The sequence below is a fragment of the Papilio polytes genome, unplaced genomic scaffold (assembly GCF_000836215.1).
Source record: "Papilio polytes unplaced genomic scaffold, Ppol_1.0 DF824169.1, whole genome shotgun sequence".
NCBI classification, from domain to species: Eukaryota; Metazoa; Arthropoda; class Insecta; order Lepidoptera; family Papilionidae; genus Papilio; species Papilio polytes.
In genome coordinates this window covers 2,569,091-2,583,582 of record NW_013525035.1, presented here as the reverse complement: position 1 = coordinate 2,583,582, position 14,492 = coordinate 2,569,091, and the positions used below count along the sequence as shown (strand labels likewise).

At 32.1% G+C, this 14,492-nt stretch overlaps 1 protein-coding gene across 2 annotated transcripts in view; it reads right to left on the bottom strand.

Annotated features, from left to right (window-relative positions):
* The window catches only part of LOC106111359 (zinc finger protein rotund), a 133,028-nt gene that overhangs the window by 57,590 nt on the left and 60,946 nt on the right, over positions 1 to 14,492 (bottom strand). For both annotated transcript variants that reach the window (XM_013293403.1, XM_013293404.1), the window contains 2 exons: positions 10,637 to 10,757; positions 10,189 to 10,331 (listed from right to left, as the gene is read on the bottom strand). In XM_013293403.1, the coding sequence (XP_013148857.1) occupies positions 10,189 to 10,331; positions 10,637 to 10,757 (264 nt within the window). The remainder of the gene's footprint in view (positions 1 to 10,188; positions 10,332 to 10,636; positions 10,758 to 14,492) is intronic.

The window sequence follows — 14,492 nt, the reverse complement described above, 5'->3', positions numbered from 1 at the left end:
ATTATATTAATGTTACCATCTTATAATAATTAATTACAATTTAATTTATAATAATCAGTTTATTAAGGCGACTGTAACAGCAGAGTTGCTCTTTTAGAAAATCCAATACACGCTTCTAAACCCTTTGAAATTGAATATTGTATTTCATCAATAGAAAATATCGCGAGGGCTGTAGAAATCATAACAGCGATTGATTTTTTTTATCAATAACAATAGGAGCGTGCTCAGATATTGATCAATACGACTATTCAGTTTGAAACTGGATACGTTTTTTTATACTTCAACTAACCAAGGTAAGAAAAAGTTACTAATTGTTGCGTTTAGATATCTGTTAGTTTTTGTCATTTCATCATTCCTAGTTAATAGCTTTATTAATGACTTTATTGTGAATTTTCGTGCGAAACGTTGATTTCAATATTTATGGGGTTCTTTTTCTAGAATTTGAAACGTATTGAATGTGACTATTACATGCAATTGCAATAAATAGATATTCATTGTTTGATGATTGTAAGATAGCCCCTTTTTAATATGCAAAAACAATTTGTTGCTCCCGACTTTGCAAAAAAATCATAGCCTATGTTACTTAGTGATAACGTAACTTTTTAATAGTAAAAGAATTTCTAAAATCGACCAAATAGTTTTTGAGTTATTTCAATACATATATAAGTCCAAAACTACAATCTATCCTCTTTATAATTTTAGTATAGATATACTAGAGTGCCCCCGTGCGGCTTCATCCGCATGAAATTATGATTTTTATTGTTTACATTTGTCAAATTATCAATAGCAAATGTCAAAATGACGTGACATGACAAACCTTAGCAATTTTGCTTTCTTGATGTTGGCAGCAACTTATGGTCTCTTTCCCACATTAGGTTTTTATCCAAAATATTTACCCCCTAAGTTTAATATCTTGAAAATATATAGCCTAAAGCGTGAAGTAAGTGTAGGGCTTTTTATCAAAAAAAGTATTATTCAAAAATTTGCTGTAATTACTTACGATTATTACTTACAATTACCGACATCTTCGGCAATAAAAAGTGTGTGTTTACACTTTATTATAATAGTATAGATAGGAGATGACTAAGATAGCTTTAGATGAAAATTATATATTCACTTTCTTCCTATTTATTAACACAATTGTATTGTAGAAACTTTTAAAAAAGGATATCTTAACCCTTCGATTAGCTTCAATAAGGCGTTTTGTACACGGACCCTTCAGTATCGAAGTATTACAAGATTATTGACTATTGATGTATTGTGTTTGGTGGCAAAGGATTTAAGTACTTCTAGTTACTGTTTCGTGCCTTTTAAAATGCACTACTTATTTGTAGAGGCGATTTGTTAGAATTGACTATAGACTAGTCATGCTTATAGATTAAAAAATTATAATACGACAAAATCTTGGATAAAGATTACTGCGTAATTTTCTAAGATCGTTTTATGATAATTTGCATCAAGACAGTTACTTGGCTCTGTCTTCTTAAGATTGCTAAAATCTGGTTAATTGTATATTCTTTCGGTTAGATATGTCCCAAATAACGAAACAATCAAAACTGATGTTAATAGTTTCAAAAAACATTCTCACGATTGCTCAAGTTCCGTTTCCTAATCCTTATAATTTCCATAAAAGTATTCAAGAAGTACAAAATTTAGCAATGACAAATTACTTTAAGTACCATTATAGATTCCTAGTACTTTTCTCACATACAAATTCCCCGACCCATCTGCCCTTATTAGGGACTAATGTTTTATTCAATAATTGACAAGCATTACAATTATTATGCAAAGTAATCTACATTGAGATTGTGCATGTTGACATAATACCATCAATCTGCTGTTTTGATTTATGCCGAGGTGGGGTAGGGTTGTATTTTGAAGTTAATCGATATCGACACTTTCTTGTACGATAAATAAATACACATAGTAAATATGAGATTCGAAGGGACCGCTTTTCGGAATATGAAGAAATTTGATATCCGTAAATTATTTAGAATAAAAATAAACTGTCTTGTTCACTTTAAAAAATATAATAAATCAAAACAAAAAGTTAGGGTAAAGCATCTGTTTAGGTTTTTTCATTTCTCTATGAAAGATGAAAGCCAACTTTAGCTATAATTAAATAAGTCTGGGACCTGGGAATATGCTGTTCGGTCTTTATTAAAGCAAATCCAATAAACTAGATTTTTTTTTTTAAATTAGATAGAAAGATTATTTTTATCGATATTACACGAACATCACTGGAATATATTATAGTGATGGATTATCTCCCTTAAGGCGTCATCACAAAAGCGACTTCGCACCGCAACGGCTATTAGCGAACAAACGCATTGTCATTTAGATTCTGTGTTTAACCTGTGGTGTGGTGCACCCTTTACTATTTTTTTGCACGTTCTAAGGGCCTCGTGCATGTCTGGAATGCATCTTAAGGAATTAGGATAGTCGTATGTTAGGATTAACGTGTTAAATGAATTCTGTAGTACAAAATGTCTTTAGGAAATTTCTTTTACAGTACAAAACAATTAGACTTTTATTAGAATTTTTAATTGTAAAAATTTGATCAATAATGATTACTACTATTTATTAACAGGGGTAGAGCCTGCTTTAACATCTGCGCACTGTATTGCCAACTCTCTCGGTGCAATATCACGAATAGAAGACGGTCGTGAAGTGGAAGAAATTCCGCGATTCGTCTGATTAGTGTGGTGTCTGAGGTCTAAATTGAGTCTCGTTTCCTTTCCATCCATTTCTTGAAAAGAAAGGATGAGAAACGATGGACGATGGATGAGACACATAGGACTCGGAATTTAAAAAAAGAATGAAAATAAAAACATCGTTGCGGCCTATGCGCCCTTCCAGAATTTCATTCAGTAATTTAGGCGGTAAACTCCAAAAAGCATCCATCTAAATTTCACATTTGTAATATCAGTAAGATAAACGATATCTATTTCTGTTCTAAAATATCTTAGAACCCCACGCTTTTCTTCGTAACCACAAAGCTCATTGTGGTCACATCGACGTTCCTTGGAAAGGCTTAAACAATGAACTTTTGTATTTAGAGGCTTTGATGTGACGTCACAAAACCAGATACGTTATTCTTGACTTTGTAAACGGTAAATATAGGAGTGTTTTAAAATAATTATCTAAATTAATCTGCTAAGGTTTCGAAAATATTCTGGAAGACATTATTTATTTGAATTAAAAAAACCTTTTGGTTTATAAATGAGTAACCAGGAGTTTTAACTCCCGAATTACTGTTAATAATATTTTATTTAGTTTATCCGATAGGAACATGAATGAGGGTTGCTATAGCGGAACGTCAAGATAACGACGAACGTCAATACTAAGAGTCAGTCCTACCAAATTTCCGTAAATTGTTTGATAACAATCAAACGTGTAAAATATATGATTGGAATATCGGATTTTATTCCCTTATCTAACATTGTCAATTTAAGCTATCTGAGTCTCTATCAGCCAGTAGTGGGACAGGCGCTAAGAAACTTATATTAAAGTAAAACAAATATTACCTAAAATTTTGTTAACATTCCAAATAACTATTAATTAATAGAGGCTTCTCTACCAAGATATTGTGTAATAAGATATGACAATTTATATTGGATAATATTTACGTAATCGAAACCACAGACCTGTGTAAATGGACAAGCTATAAACGGTGGTAATTTGTTATTATTTGATTTTCGTCATTTGGGGCATATAGTTACGGTTGTTCATGATAAAGAGTTTCGAAATAATAACAGAGAAAGATTTAGGCCTGTTCCACCACTGGCTGATAGAGGCTCAGATAGCTTAAATTGACAATGTCAGATAAGGGAACAAAATCCGATATTACCATCATATACTTTGCTATCAGACAGTTTATAATTTAGTGGGACAGGCCGTAACTGTTATTATAATAAAAATCGTGTTAAAATCGGAATGAAGAAAAAGCTATAATATCCAAACACTCTCCTATCTATTTATATACATCTATGTTGGGAATTCATATTGTCAGTTAAAATTAAGTCAAAACAAGCATGATATATGAAAACGAAGTGGAATTAATTCGAAGCAAGATGCGGTCGCGGTTGAGGTCTGCGGTTGCTTAGACATTTCGACCGCGCATTTTGTCTGACAAAGGTCTTGCGGTATGAAATTCATAATGAACATATTTAGGATGTTAACAAGGTTCATATATCTTGCTGCACCGAGACATTTTAATATGATAAATTCACACTAAAAGTCTTCCTTAGTAGGCTATTAACCTAGTCTCATTTGCAACTTTTTTAACCGACTTCCCAAAAGAGGTATTCAATTCGTCTGAATTTTTTCTTGGTCTATTTTTAATATCTATAAATACTAATATTATACGGAGGAAAGACTTGATTGTTTGCATCACATACGCTAGAAAAGTACTGAATCTGAAAAAGCTAGATTATCACTGAGTAATACAGGCTATATTTTACATCTAAGTGAAGGGTACGGATATAAAAAAAGATATAAGATGCATATTATTTTGGTCTAGTCTAGTATAAAGTTTAATAAAATAGAAAACTCATGGTCAACTATAAAATATTAGAAAAATGTAAATAAACAAAACGATAAAGCGTTCTCTGATTATAAAGGGACTAGCTGTTCCCGTCCGACTTCATCCGCATGAAATTATGAAGATTTTATTTTATTTTTTCCATTTGTCAAATTATCAATAGCAAATGTCAAAATGATATGATATGACAAACCTTGGCAAACTTGCTTCCTTAATGTTGGCAGCAACTTATAGTCTCTTTCCCACATTAGAGTTTTTATCCAAAATATTTAGCGTGACGTAAGTGTAGGGCCATTTATTAAAAAAAAGAATTATTTAAAAACATGCTGTAATTGCTGACATCTTAAGCAACAAAGAAGTGTGTGTTTACGCTTTATTATAATAGTACAGATATATCTTGTTAGCGAGTAAACTGCCTTAACGATATGTAGATAAAAACATAAATAATTAAACTGCTCTATAAAATTACCTTTCTTCTAACACGTAATAAATATAATTGAAGACGTTATCCGTCACAATTGTTGGTTACTAAGTACACAATTATTGACTTCCGCTGTTTCATTTTACTTTATTCATCGCGAGTAAAAGTGTTATTTCTTTTTGCCCGTCAACTTAATAAAGCGTTTTAAATTAACTACAAAGCCTGTGTCTCGATAAGCTCGGAACTGTTTAACGGTCGTAAAGGGAGATTAAATATGAAAATGCTAAGTTGCACGCTTCGTCTAACGCCCGCTTTTAAGATTGGGCCATGAAGTAAGCGATTATTTAAATGCAACGGAATATGCATTAGTTTACAACTGTGATCTTTGATACAGGAATCTACATCCGCACACTTCATATCTCCACTTATAACAACCAATATTATAAAGGATGCTAATAAACGCAGAACTGTACATAAGAATAGCGATAAATAGTAAAGATTTTCATAGCAAGCATTTGATTCATATTCTAGAATAAACAATAAAGCGGCAAATTATCTTTTGGCTCTGTGTTGATTGTTCTAGAATTACGAATTACTAGTTTACTCGCGACTTTGTCCGCGTGAGATTAAAAAATAATATAAAATATAGCCTATGTTACTCACAGAAAAATTACTTTACTTACGGTGAAAGAATGTTTAAAATCGGCCCAGTAATTTATACGTGAATTGAATAGATACAATAATACAAATATTTCTTCTCTATAGTATTAGTATAGATTAAATTAATATTTAATAATAATCGTAGTAGTTCGATATTAATAAAAATTAGTAATTCGATACGCGAGTATAGAAAATTAAAGTTTTCGTGGCTCCAAAAGTAATGTCAATTGTCGTCCGGTGTCAAGTGATAATTGCAGAAAGCGGCCGCGTGCGCCGCCCACCTGCCTCGGACTGCGAGGTCAAACGACTTGCGTGCGTCTTGTGTCCGCAAACAGCCGGTTTAATGGCCCAACGGCGGTAAATCTTGACGCGACAAAATGAAGTTATATTTTTATGTCTTCATTCAATGCATATAAAATGCAACGCCATAATTACATATACGCAAAAATCTATTATAGTAATCAATATAACAAGTACTATCTTATTACATCTGTACTAATATTATAAATAGGTAAGAATTGCATTTTTGTATGTATTGAAATAACTCAAAAATTACCCGGCCGATTACAAAAATTCTGTCATCATAAAAAAGCTACGTTACAGTAAGTAATATTGGATTTATTTTTTAAATGTAATGCAGACGGTGTTGCGGGCATCATATAGTACTTTATATTTATTTATTTTATTTATTTATTTAGGCTTTTTATTCCAGTAACTGGACCCCATTCTGGGTATAGGCCTTCTCCAACCTTTTCCATAAGTCCTTATCGTCCCTTTCTTCATCCATACTTCATTCATCTGTACTTTATATTACGTTGTATAAATTAATAAAAAGTAAACTAAACGCGTGTACTATGTATCTTACAAACGTAAATATCTTCGATTGTACATAGAAAAATGCGTGGAAAGATTAGTTGTTACTTAATTTGAAAACATAAAAAATGCATTCAAACATACTTACAATATTTAAACAGCTTCTAACTTCAGTAAGTATTGTATGGATGCATTCATAACTTAGATATACAAATGTCAAGTCTAAGTTATTGAATACCATTGCAAGTCACGACATTTTGTAAACTGATCTACAATACATATCATTAGATATTATATGTATTGTAGATTTTCTATATATATTAATATAGAAAATTTGCAGCGCCGTCTGTCCGTGCATCAGACGGATGACCGGAAGTACATGTGATTTTCTTTTCATGAAAAATCGACCTCCATAAGTGCCCATCCAACTTACCGTTACGTTAAATAAACGAAAAACGCATCTTCAACTCTACTTTCAAAGTAATAAAGTACATTATCAGACAAATTCAATGTGACCATCCGAATACATTACCGATTTTCATAGAGTGTCTGCAAATTTAGATTTGCTATAGATAGAGACGTTATTCTACTTAGTTTAAGGTTCTCTTTTGTCTGTTTTAGGGATTGATTTAAAGTTGGTCGACAAATGTAGGGTGCTTCATGTAATGATAGGAATTTGCTTGATCGTTTGCGGAGTGGTGTGTGTTATTGGGCACATTTAGTTTTGCTAAAGTAGTCAGCGTGTTAATATAAGGGGTGAATAGAGACCGTAAATTGATATATGCTTTAATATTGCGACAAATTCCGGGCTTGAACATTTTCGCCTATCAATTTTAACATTATCAGTCCCTATGGTTCCATTATTTTGATAATTAAAACTTAAATCTTTAAAAGCTTTCGGGATCATCCATACTTTTATTGATTACTAGCTTTTTCTCGCGACTTCGTCCGCGCGGAATTAGAAAACTAAGCATCCTATCTATTCTTTCAGACTGTGTTCTACATTGTGCCAGATGTCACATCAGTAAAGCTGTTTTGGAGATACATAGTAACAATCATCTATTCATCCAAGTTTTCACATTTAAAACATTATATGAAAATTTACCAGCTTTGTAGTATCAAGACAAACAAACACGCCATCTAGCGAGAGCAATTTAAAATCACCTAAAAGAAATAGCCAGAGGTTACCAAAAAGTAGTAGGAATCTACTTTCCACTCGTATTTTTTTGCAATAAACTGTTAAAAATGTAAGATCGTACAATAGGTTGTTTTGTTTCGTCAAATATTTTGGCGTCGGGAGCTACAAACGGGTGGCGAGGCGCGCTCAACTTTTTGCTACTTTAGTTCAATGTTTGAATTCATTCCGAGATTATATTGTTGATATTTTTATGTTTTAATTATAGGAGATATAATTGGTCAAACAAGTGTTGATTTTTATCTTAAGATAGTTTGATAATCGCTTCGAATAACACTGCTAAAGTATTTTAAACGCATTGTTTACTTTTGAATAAAATCTCTAGATATACGTTATTTTTATATATTATATGTGCAATTACGAAATATTTGACTCTTATTTACTAATGATCAAAGCCAGCTTCGTCTGGGTATCAAAGACTATCTCGTATCTTTTCTGTCATCCATACCCTTCCCGTTGGTATAAAGTATAATTTACATTACTCATTTGCATGAATGAAGTTTGAATGGCAAACGTATGAAAACAGTTCAGTAATATCACAGTCTATTCAATTGTAACAATCAAATATTTATTATATATCAGTATATAATAAAATTTATAACCTAACTTATAATGATTACTAAGTAATTAAAACGAATTACAAGAAAATGCAAAAGAAGGTACCATTTTAGTTGTTCCTTATAAGTACTCTTTCTTTCTGCCTTTTAAGGGATGGTCACAACATGAGTCATTTCCCAAATCGTTTGCTCCAAAACATGATTTTTTATCAAAATGTTGACAACAACTGGCAATCGGCGAAACCCAAAAGCGTAACGTCCCGACCGGAGAATGCGAAAATTTACACAAACGCAATAAGTATTAGCCGATGCGACTTTTTGTCTGTCCGTCTGTCCGTTTCTCCTCACCGCCTTGACGGCGTTCGGGACATTTTTGTGATGACATTCCCCAGCGCCCGCGGTTTTGATTAGAAAGCCACGTGATGTCGCGTAATAGGATCGGCATTCGATACCGAACTTTCGATATCGGGATCATAAAGTTTTATTTCATATGATACGTGTTTTTTTTCTTTTAATTAGAAAAGACAGTCGGAGAATGTTTGGGACTTTTTTAATTTAAAACAATGGAAGATAATGGTAAGTAGATGAGGTTTTAAGAGATAAAAGTTAAAGACCACCTGATTTTGAAGTTAGAATATGATACGATATGTAGATAGACATTGTCACTAATTATCCCTTAATTTTAGGGGTCCATTAAGTAGCGTTTAGGAGGCACTAAGTAAGAATATTATGACACATGAGTTTATAATGTTACTCAACATTTAATCATCTATCAAAGAGTATTTAAAGGACTGATTGGTAGTTATTTAAAACAAGCATTAAGCGCACATAAAATCTGTTCAAAAACCTACTAAAAAGTGTGTTATTTTTATATAATTAACCAGGAAAATAAAACATATCATGACAAAAGAACCTTTGTACTTTTAATTACAATTTTCAATCAATAAAAATATTAATCGACTTTATTTACATAAAATAACAATTGAATAACAAATACAGCAAATACAAGGCATTGAATATGTTTATTCAGTTGTTTTTATATAAAAATGCACCTCAAAAGTCATGTATCTTTCGCGGTAAAAGCCAACGTTTACCAAGTAAAGTATTAAATGTAAACGATATGTTAATGTTTTGAGTTTTAATTACATGCGATGCGTTATTTCCACAGCTAAACGCATTACGGTACCGCAAAAAAGTTACGATAGAGAAATAATTGCGGTTCGCGTAGGGCAACACGCGAGTACGGTCAGCAAATGATAACGATAATAGTTATTAAAAAGTTCAACTTGATATGACAATAAATTTATAGTTATCGTAAACAAACTGACGATGGAAACAATAAAATTTTTTTATAATTGTCAAATTAATGGTTCCTGTTTAAAAATTAAAAAGGAAATATTTAAACAAAACTAGGCGACCAAATAAATTTTAATATTATAATCATGAAAGTTTAGATGCATGTTTGTTACAGTTTGTAGCGTAAACGGCTAAACGGATCTTAATGAAATTTTGCATAGATGTAGAGACAATCTGGAAGAATACATAGGCTATTTTTTAATTCCAACCGAACGGAGTCGCGGGTTAAAGGTAATAAAGTAAAAAAAGCAAAATTTTTAAGTAGAGTAACTAATCATATATTGAATGACTGCAAAAATGAAAAAAAGATTTTTATTCTCTGAGTATTGGCGTACGTTATTTATTTTAACATCAGACGATATGAAAGTGTAAACTGATTTGTTTTGTTGATCCTACATGACACAGTTGACGAATTGAATTTTGATGAGTGACAGCCGGCGTCGACGTTCATTATCATTTCGCCGACGGTCCGCGAGTCGGCCATCTTTGGTCCTTCGAGCCAGATTTTAGAATCCATTTTGATAGCCAAACGAACATTTTTGTATGCAGAAGTATTGTAATTATTAATACAAAAATGATTTAATACATTTACTGTATGTATGTATATTACAGATTACTAATAAGCAATTAAAAGGGAACTCACCTGAGGGCACATCTTGCAGTGGTACTTCCTAGCATGCGCGTGCAATGGCTGCAACTTAGCAGGACCTTTACCCAGCGGCTGCGGCACCACAAGCAGCCCGCTGCCTCCGCCCGCTCCCCCCACTGGAGACGACGACGATGACCCTGGAAGGGAGGGGCCAGTTGGAAATGGTTGGTATTGATTCAAATCGCGTTTTTTTAATGACCCGTAATTACATTAGTTTTATTTGTCCCTAGCGATTTGTATACCAAATGCGAATATAAGTACGATATTTCTATTACTTTTAATTGAATAAATGACTATATTTGTATACTGGGGCTACAACATATCAGAAAGTAGTTACAACATATCAACATAAGTAAGTTGTAAGGCGATGTTGCCGAAAAATAGGCTAGCTTAATAAATTACTTTTATGTGAATTACAACTGTTTATATTTAGACTACTGACCTGACCGTCCTGGTCCGAGACCTGCGCCGTACAGCATCTGACTCATGGATTGGTGGTGACCGAGGCGGTCATCCGCTTTCTGGTGACCGCCCACTGTACCATCCCCCGTACTCATTTTGGCCTGAAACACAAGAAAAGAGATTTTTCAAGTTCTCTGCTTTTTAATAAACTATTGTTAGTATGAAAGACTTTATAAAGACATCTGTCATATAAAATTTATTTTTTTAAACCCTTAAAGATACAGACTACGTTCAATACGCTTATCTTAATTTTCAATTTTGAAGTCTTGGCTAAAGCAACATCCTGTTTTACAAAGCGGATAGTGAATAAGTGGAAGAAAGTTTTAAATTAAATTAAGTAAAAATTAGTTGTGAAAAATTTAACATATCGCGAACTCCACTTATAACAAACGCTTGCAGAACTCAAAAACAATAGAGTCCTGTATAACAAATGACGATGGAGGTTTGACTTGCAAATAAATAGATGCAAGATAGGGTTGCACACAATGGTCACTTGAATCGCACCGGTCAGATAACGTCAGCTAATTCAGAATGTCCGAGTTTGTTATCTTAATACTCCCTGTCCTTAATGGCCTTCAAATTAATCTTCGAATTGTTACACTTATCTCTTTACCACGTGAATGAATGATTTTATTAACGTATTCATAAAGTTATTATTCAATATCATCATTAGAGAAATGTAAAGATGATGGTGCGTCAAAATGCTAGTCTTAAAGTCATATGTAGTTTTAAATCCCAATGAATTAGATACTGTTTACTAATAAAATGTCACAGTCTATACTAAATATTATAAAGAGGAAAGATTTGTATTATTGTGTGATGAAATTAAAAAAACTACTGGACCGATATTAAAAATTCTTTCACCATTAAAAAGATACGTTATCAGTCACTAACCTTAAAGGCTCTATTTTCTTGTTTATTAAATTCACGCGGACAAAGTCGCAGGCAATAGCTAGTTTCTTATATTTTTATCGTGATTTAATAACATTTTCTGTTTTTTTGTTTTTTTTTTTAATCAAAAGGCTTGCTTATTTACCTATCGAATGTAAAAAGCTTTGTTTATAATATAACGAAAGGTTTTCTATAGTGTTCGATGTAACTAAGTCGTAACAATTTGTAGTATCAACTCTGTAGATTTCCCCCTACAGTGGAAGTCGAAGGGCAGTTCAAAACTAATATTTTAATGCGGTCAGAAGCTAAAGTGCCATAACTCAGCCGACCGGACCAATCGTGCGTTATTAATTTATCTCTGGACCTCCTTAACTAAATTATTGCACGTCACCCTTTGCTGTGACTAGTTTTTGCAATTGACAATTGTTTACTTGCTGTGGGTTTCCACTGATACTTCAAAACATAATATTGTTTGTTTTTCAATCTCCTATCGGTCGACCGATTTCGAAAGAATACAGACAAATTAATGTCGTGTTGCGAGACGCTGCTGAAGCTGTTCGGACTGTCAGAAAATATGTAAACCACAGTGCAACAATGATGTTGTTACACTTTTTTGACATTATCAGAATGGCCTCAGTGAGCTGTCAAAATTTATTTTGACTTATGCCTAGCGGGTCAGATATCCTTCTCGGTCTATAGATCTATAGTCTATAGTAATTATAATAATAACTCACTCTTAATTATAATAACTCACTAGTGCTGACATGTAAATTACAAAAATATGTCTCATAAAATATTTAAATCATATCTTGTTTAAGAAATTTCGTAATATTTAAAACAAGTAACTCTAATTATCATTTTAATTTGTAACTAAATTAATTACTTATTGCAGATTTTTACTATACCTACATTAAAGAAGTCTAAATAAATAATAAAATAAACTTACATTTTGAGTGCGGTATTCGTAAATTGACAAGCGCCTTACAAAAATAAAACGAGTACATAAACATCTCGATTAAACCAATTCAGTTATCAACGAAACACAAATATCCAAGGCTATGTATAATTCAAAAAACAAACCATAACTCGAAATTGTGCGATAGTTTTAAGTAAATGAGAAAGGAAATTTGCGAGCTAACGTAACGAATCGAACCCGAACCATAAATCAGAAACTATGGGTACCCTCTCGTGGCGGTCCGTTGCGAATTAATTTCGCGTAGATAACGCCCTCTACCGACGGTACGTGAAATTTAATTTAAGTGATCACATCCGTAGTTTAAGGTTACATCGATTACATGAAAGGATTTTCTATTTAAATATTACATCTTACTAATATTATAAATGTGAAACTTTAGATGAATGGATGTTTGTTAGAATTTACCGCCAAAACGGAACGGATCTCGATGAAATTTGACATAGATGTAGAAAATAGACTGGACGAACGAATAGGCTATTTAATTTTGTTTATTTGAATATACTTTTTTTTTACAAAAGGAAATTATTTCTGTATTAATTCCTTGTTTTAGTTTTGTTTTTAAAAATGTCAGTTTAAAAATGGAATCTTATATTCTTGCGTTCTATCAATATATTTTAATGAAGTCGTAGAATCTGTTGTTTTACGTGTATCATTATATTTTTTATGATAACCAATAAAATCGTAATAGCTCCCCGAATCCGTAGGTAGTATGAAGAGTTTTCTATCCTTAAAAATGACGTAATAAACCGTAAATCTCGTGATATTCAACGAAATACTTTTATACTGTGTCGTAAAAGGAAAATATCTTACGTCGACGTCCTGGCGTTGTACAGAAATAGTTTAATATAGCGCCATCTATCGCCGCTAATAGCAAGTTTTGACGTAAACTACCCCGAACTTTAGAATGGACGGTGTTTTGTCGACACACTTTGAGTATTTTAGGGTTAGATGTAGTTCTTTGGAAACCTAGAAAGATGGAAAGTTTCAAGACTAAAATTTTCCATCATTATCATGTCACTATTTTCCTATTAAATTGCTTGATACCTATCCTAAGTTAGGCGAGACTAAGCCACAATAGCCTAATGTGGGGTCACTTAATTCGTATCTGGATTTTCGCAAATATGTGCAGGTTGCATCACGATGATTACCTTTACAGTAAGTAAATGATCACAATTAATTCGAATATCGCAAAACATATTAGAACATGGATTCGAACCTAGGACCAAATTACCCGTTAAGTATTACCCATGAGGTACATTTCCCATAATTGATAACGTTTTAGTAGCTGACTTAAAAATCTATGGATTGTTATAAGTTGATAATAATTGCATGTGACATTTCAAGTGTTTTTCATTCGTTTTCACTATGTTAATACTAACTTTGAGAATACTTAACTCAACTTGATTAAATGGAATACCAATACTTAATATTTTTTATTTAAAACTTTACTGTATTATTGATTATTAGTCGGTTTAGAACTTTAAAAGAAAAGTAATAAATGTAGTTTTTATTGGCAATATTTAACTGCGGCATGATCATATAACTTTGAGAAAATTTAATAGACTTCTAGAGGTTTATATTCTTAGAAAAAAATATATTACATATAATAAAATAAATTGAAGCATGTTATCACACATTCGAGGAGTTTTTTAAAAGTAAAGTGTGAAATGAAGAAGAATGATGTCTTTTTTCTCTTTTGTGTATAAATTTCTAAATATACTAAAACCGTAATTTATTTCTTAATTATTAAATTAGTTTGAAAACTAATAGCTCCTCCGATTTTCAAGTAGTTTTTCTTTGCCAATTCACAGGAACATTTTCTTCCACAGTTCTAATATTGATATAAATTCGAACGAAAACAGCAATAAAAGTTATCTATGCTATTATAATAAAGCCTAAACACACACTTCTTTGTTGCCCGTCAGCAATTACAGCATGTTTTTGAATAATTCTTTTTTTTAATAAAAAG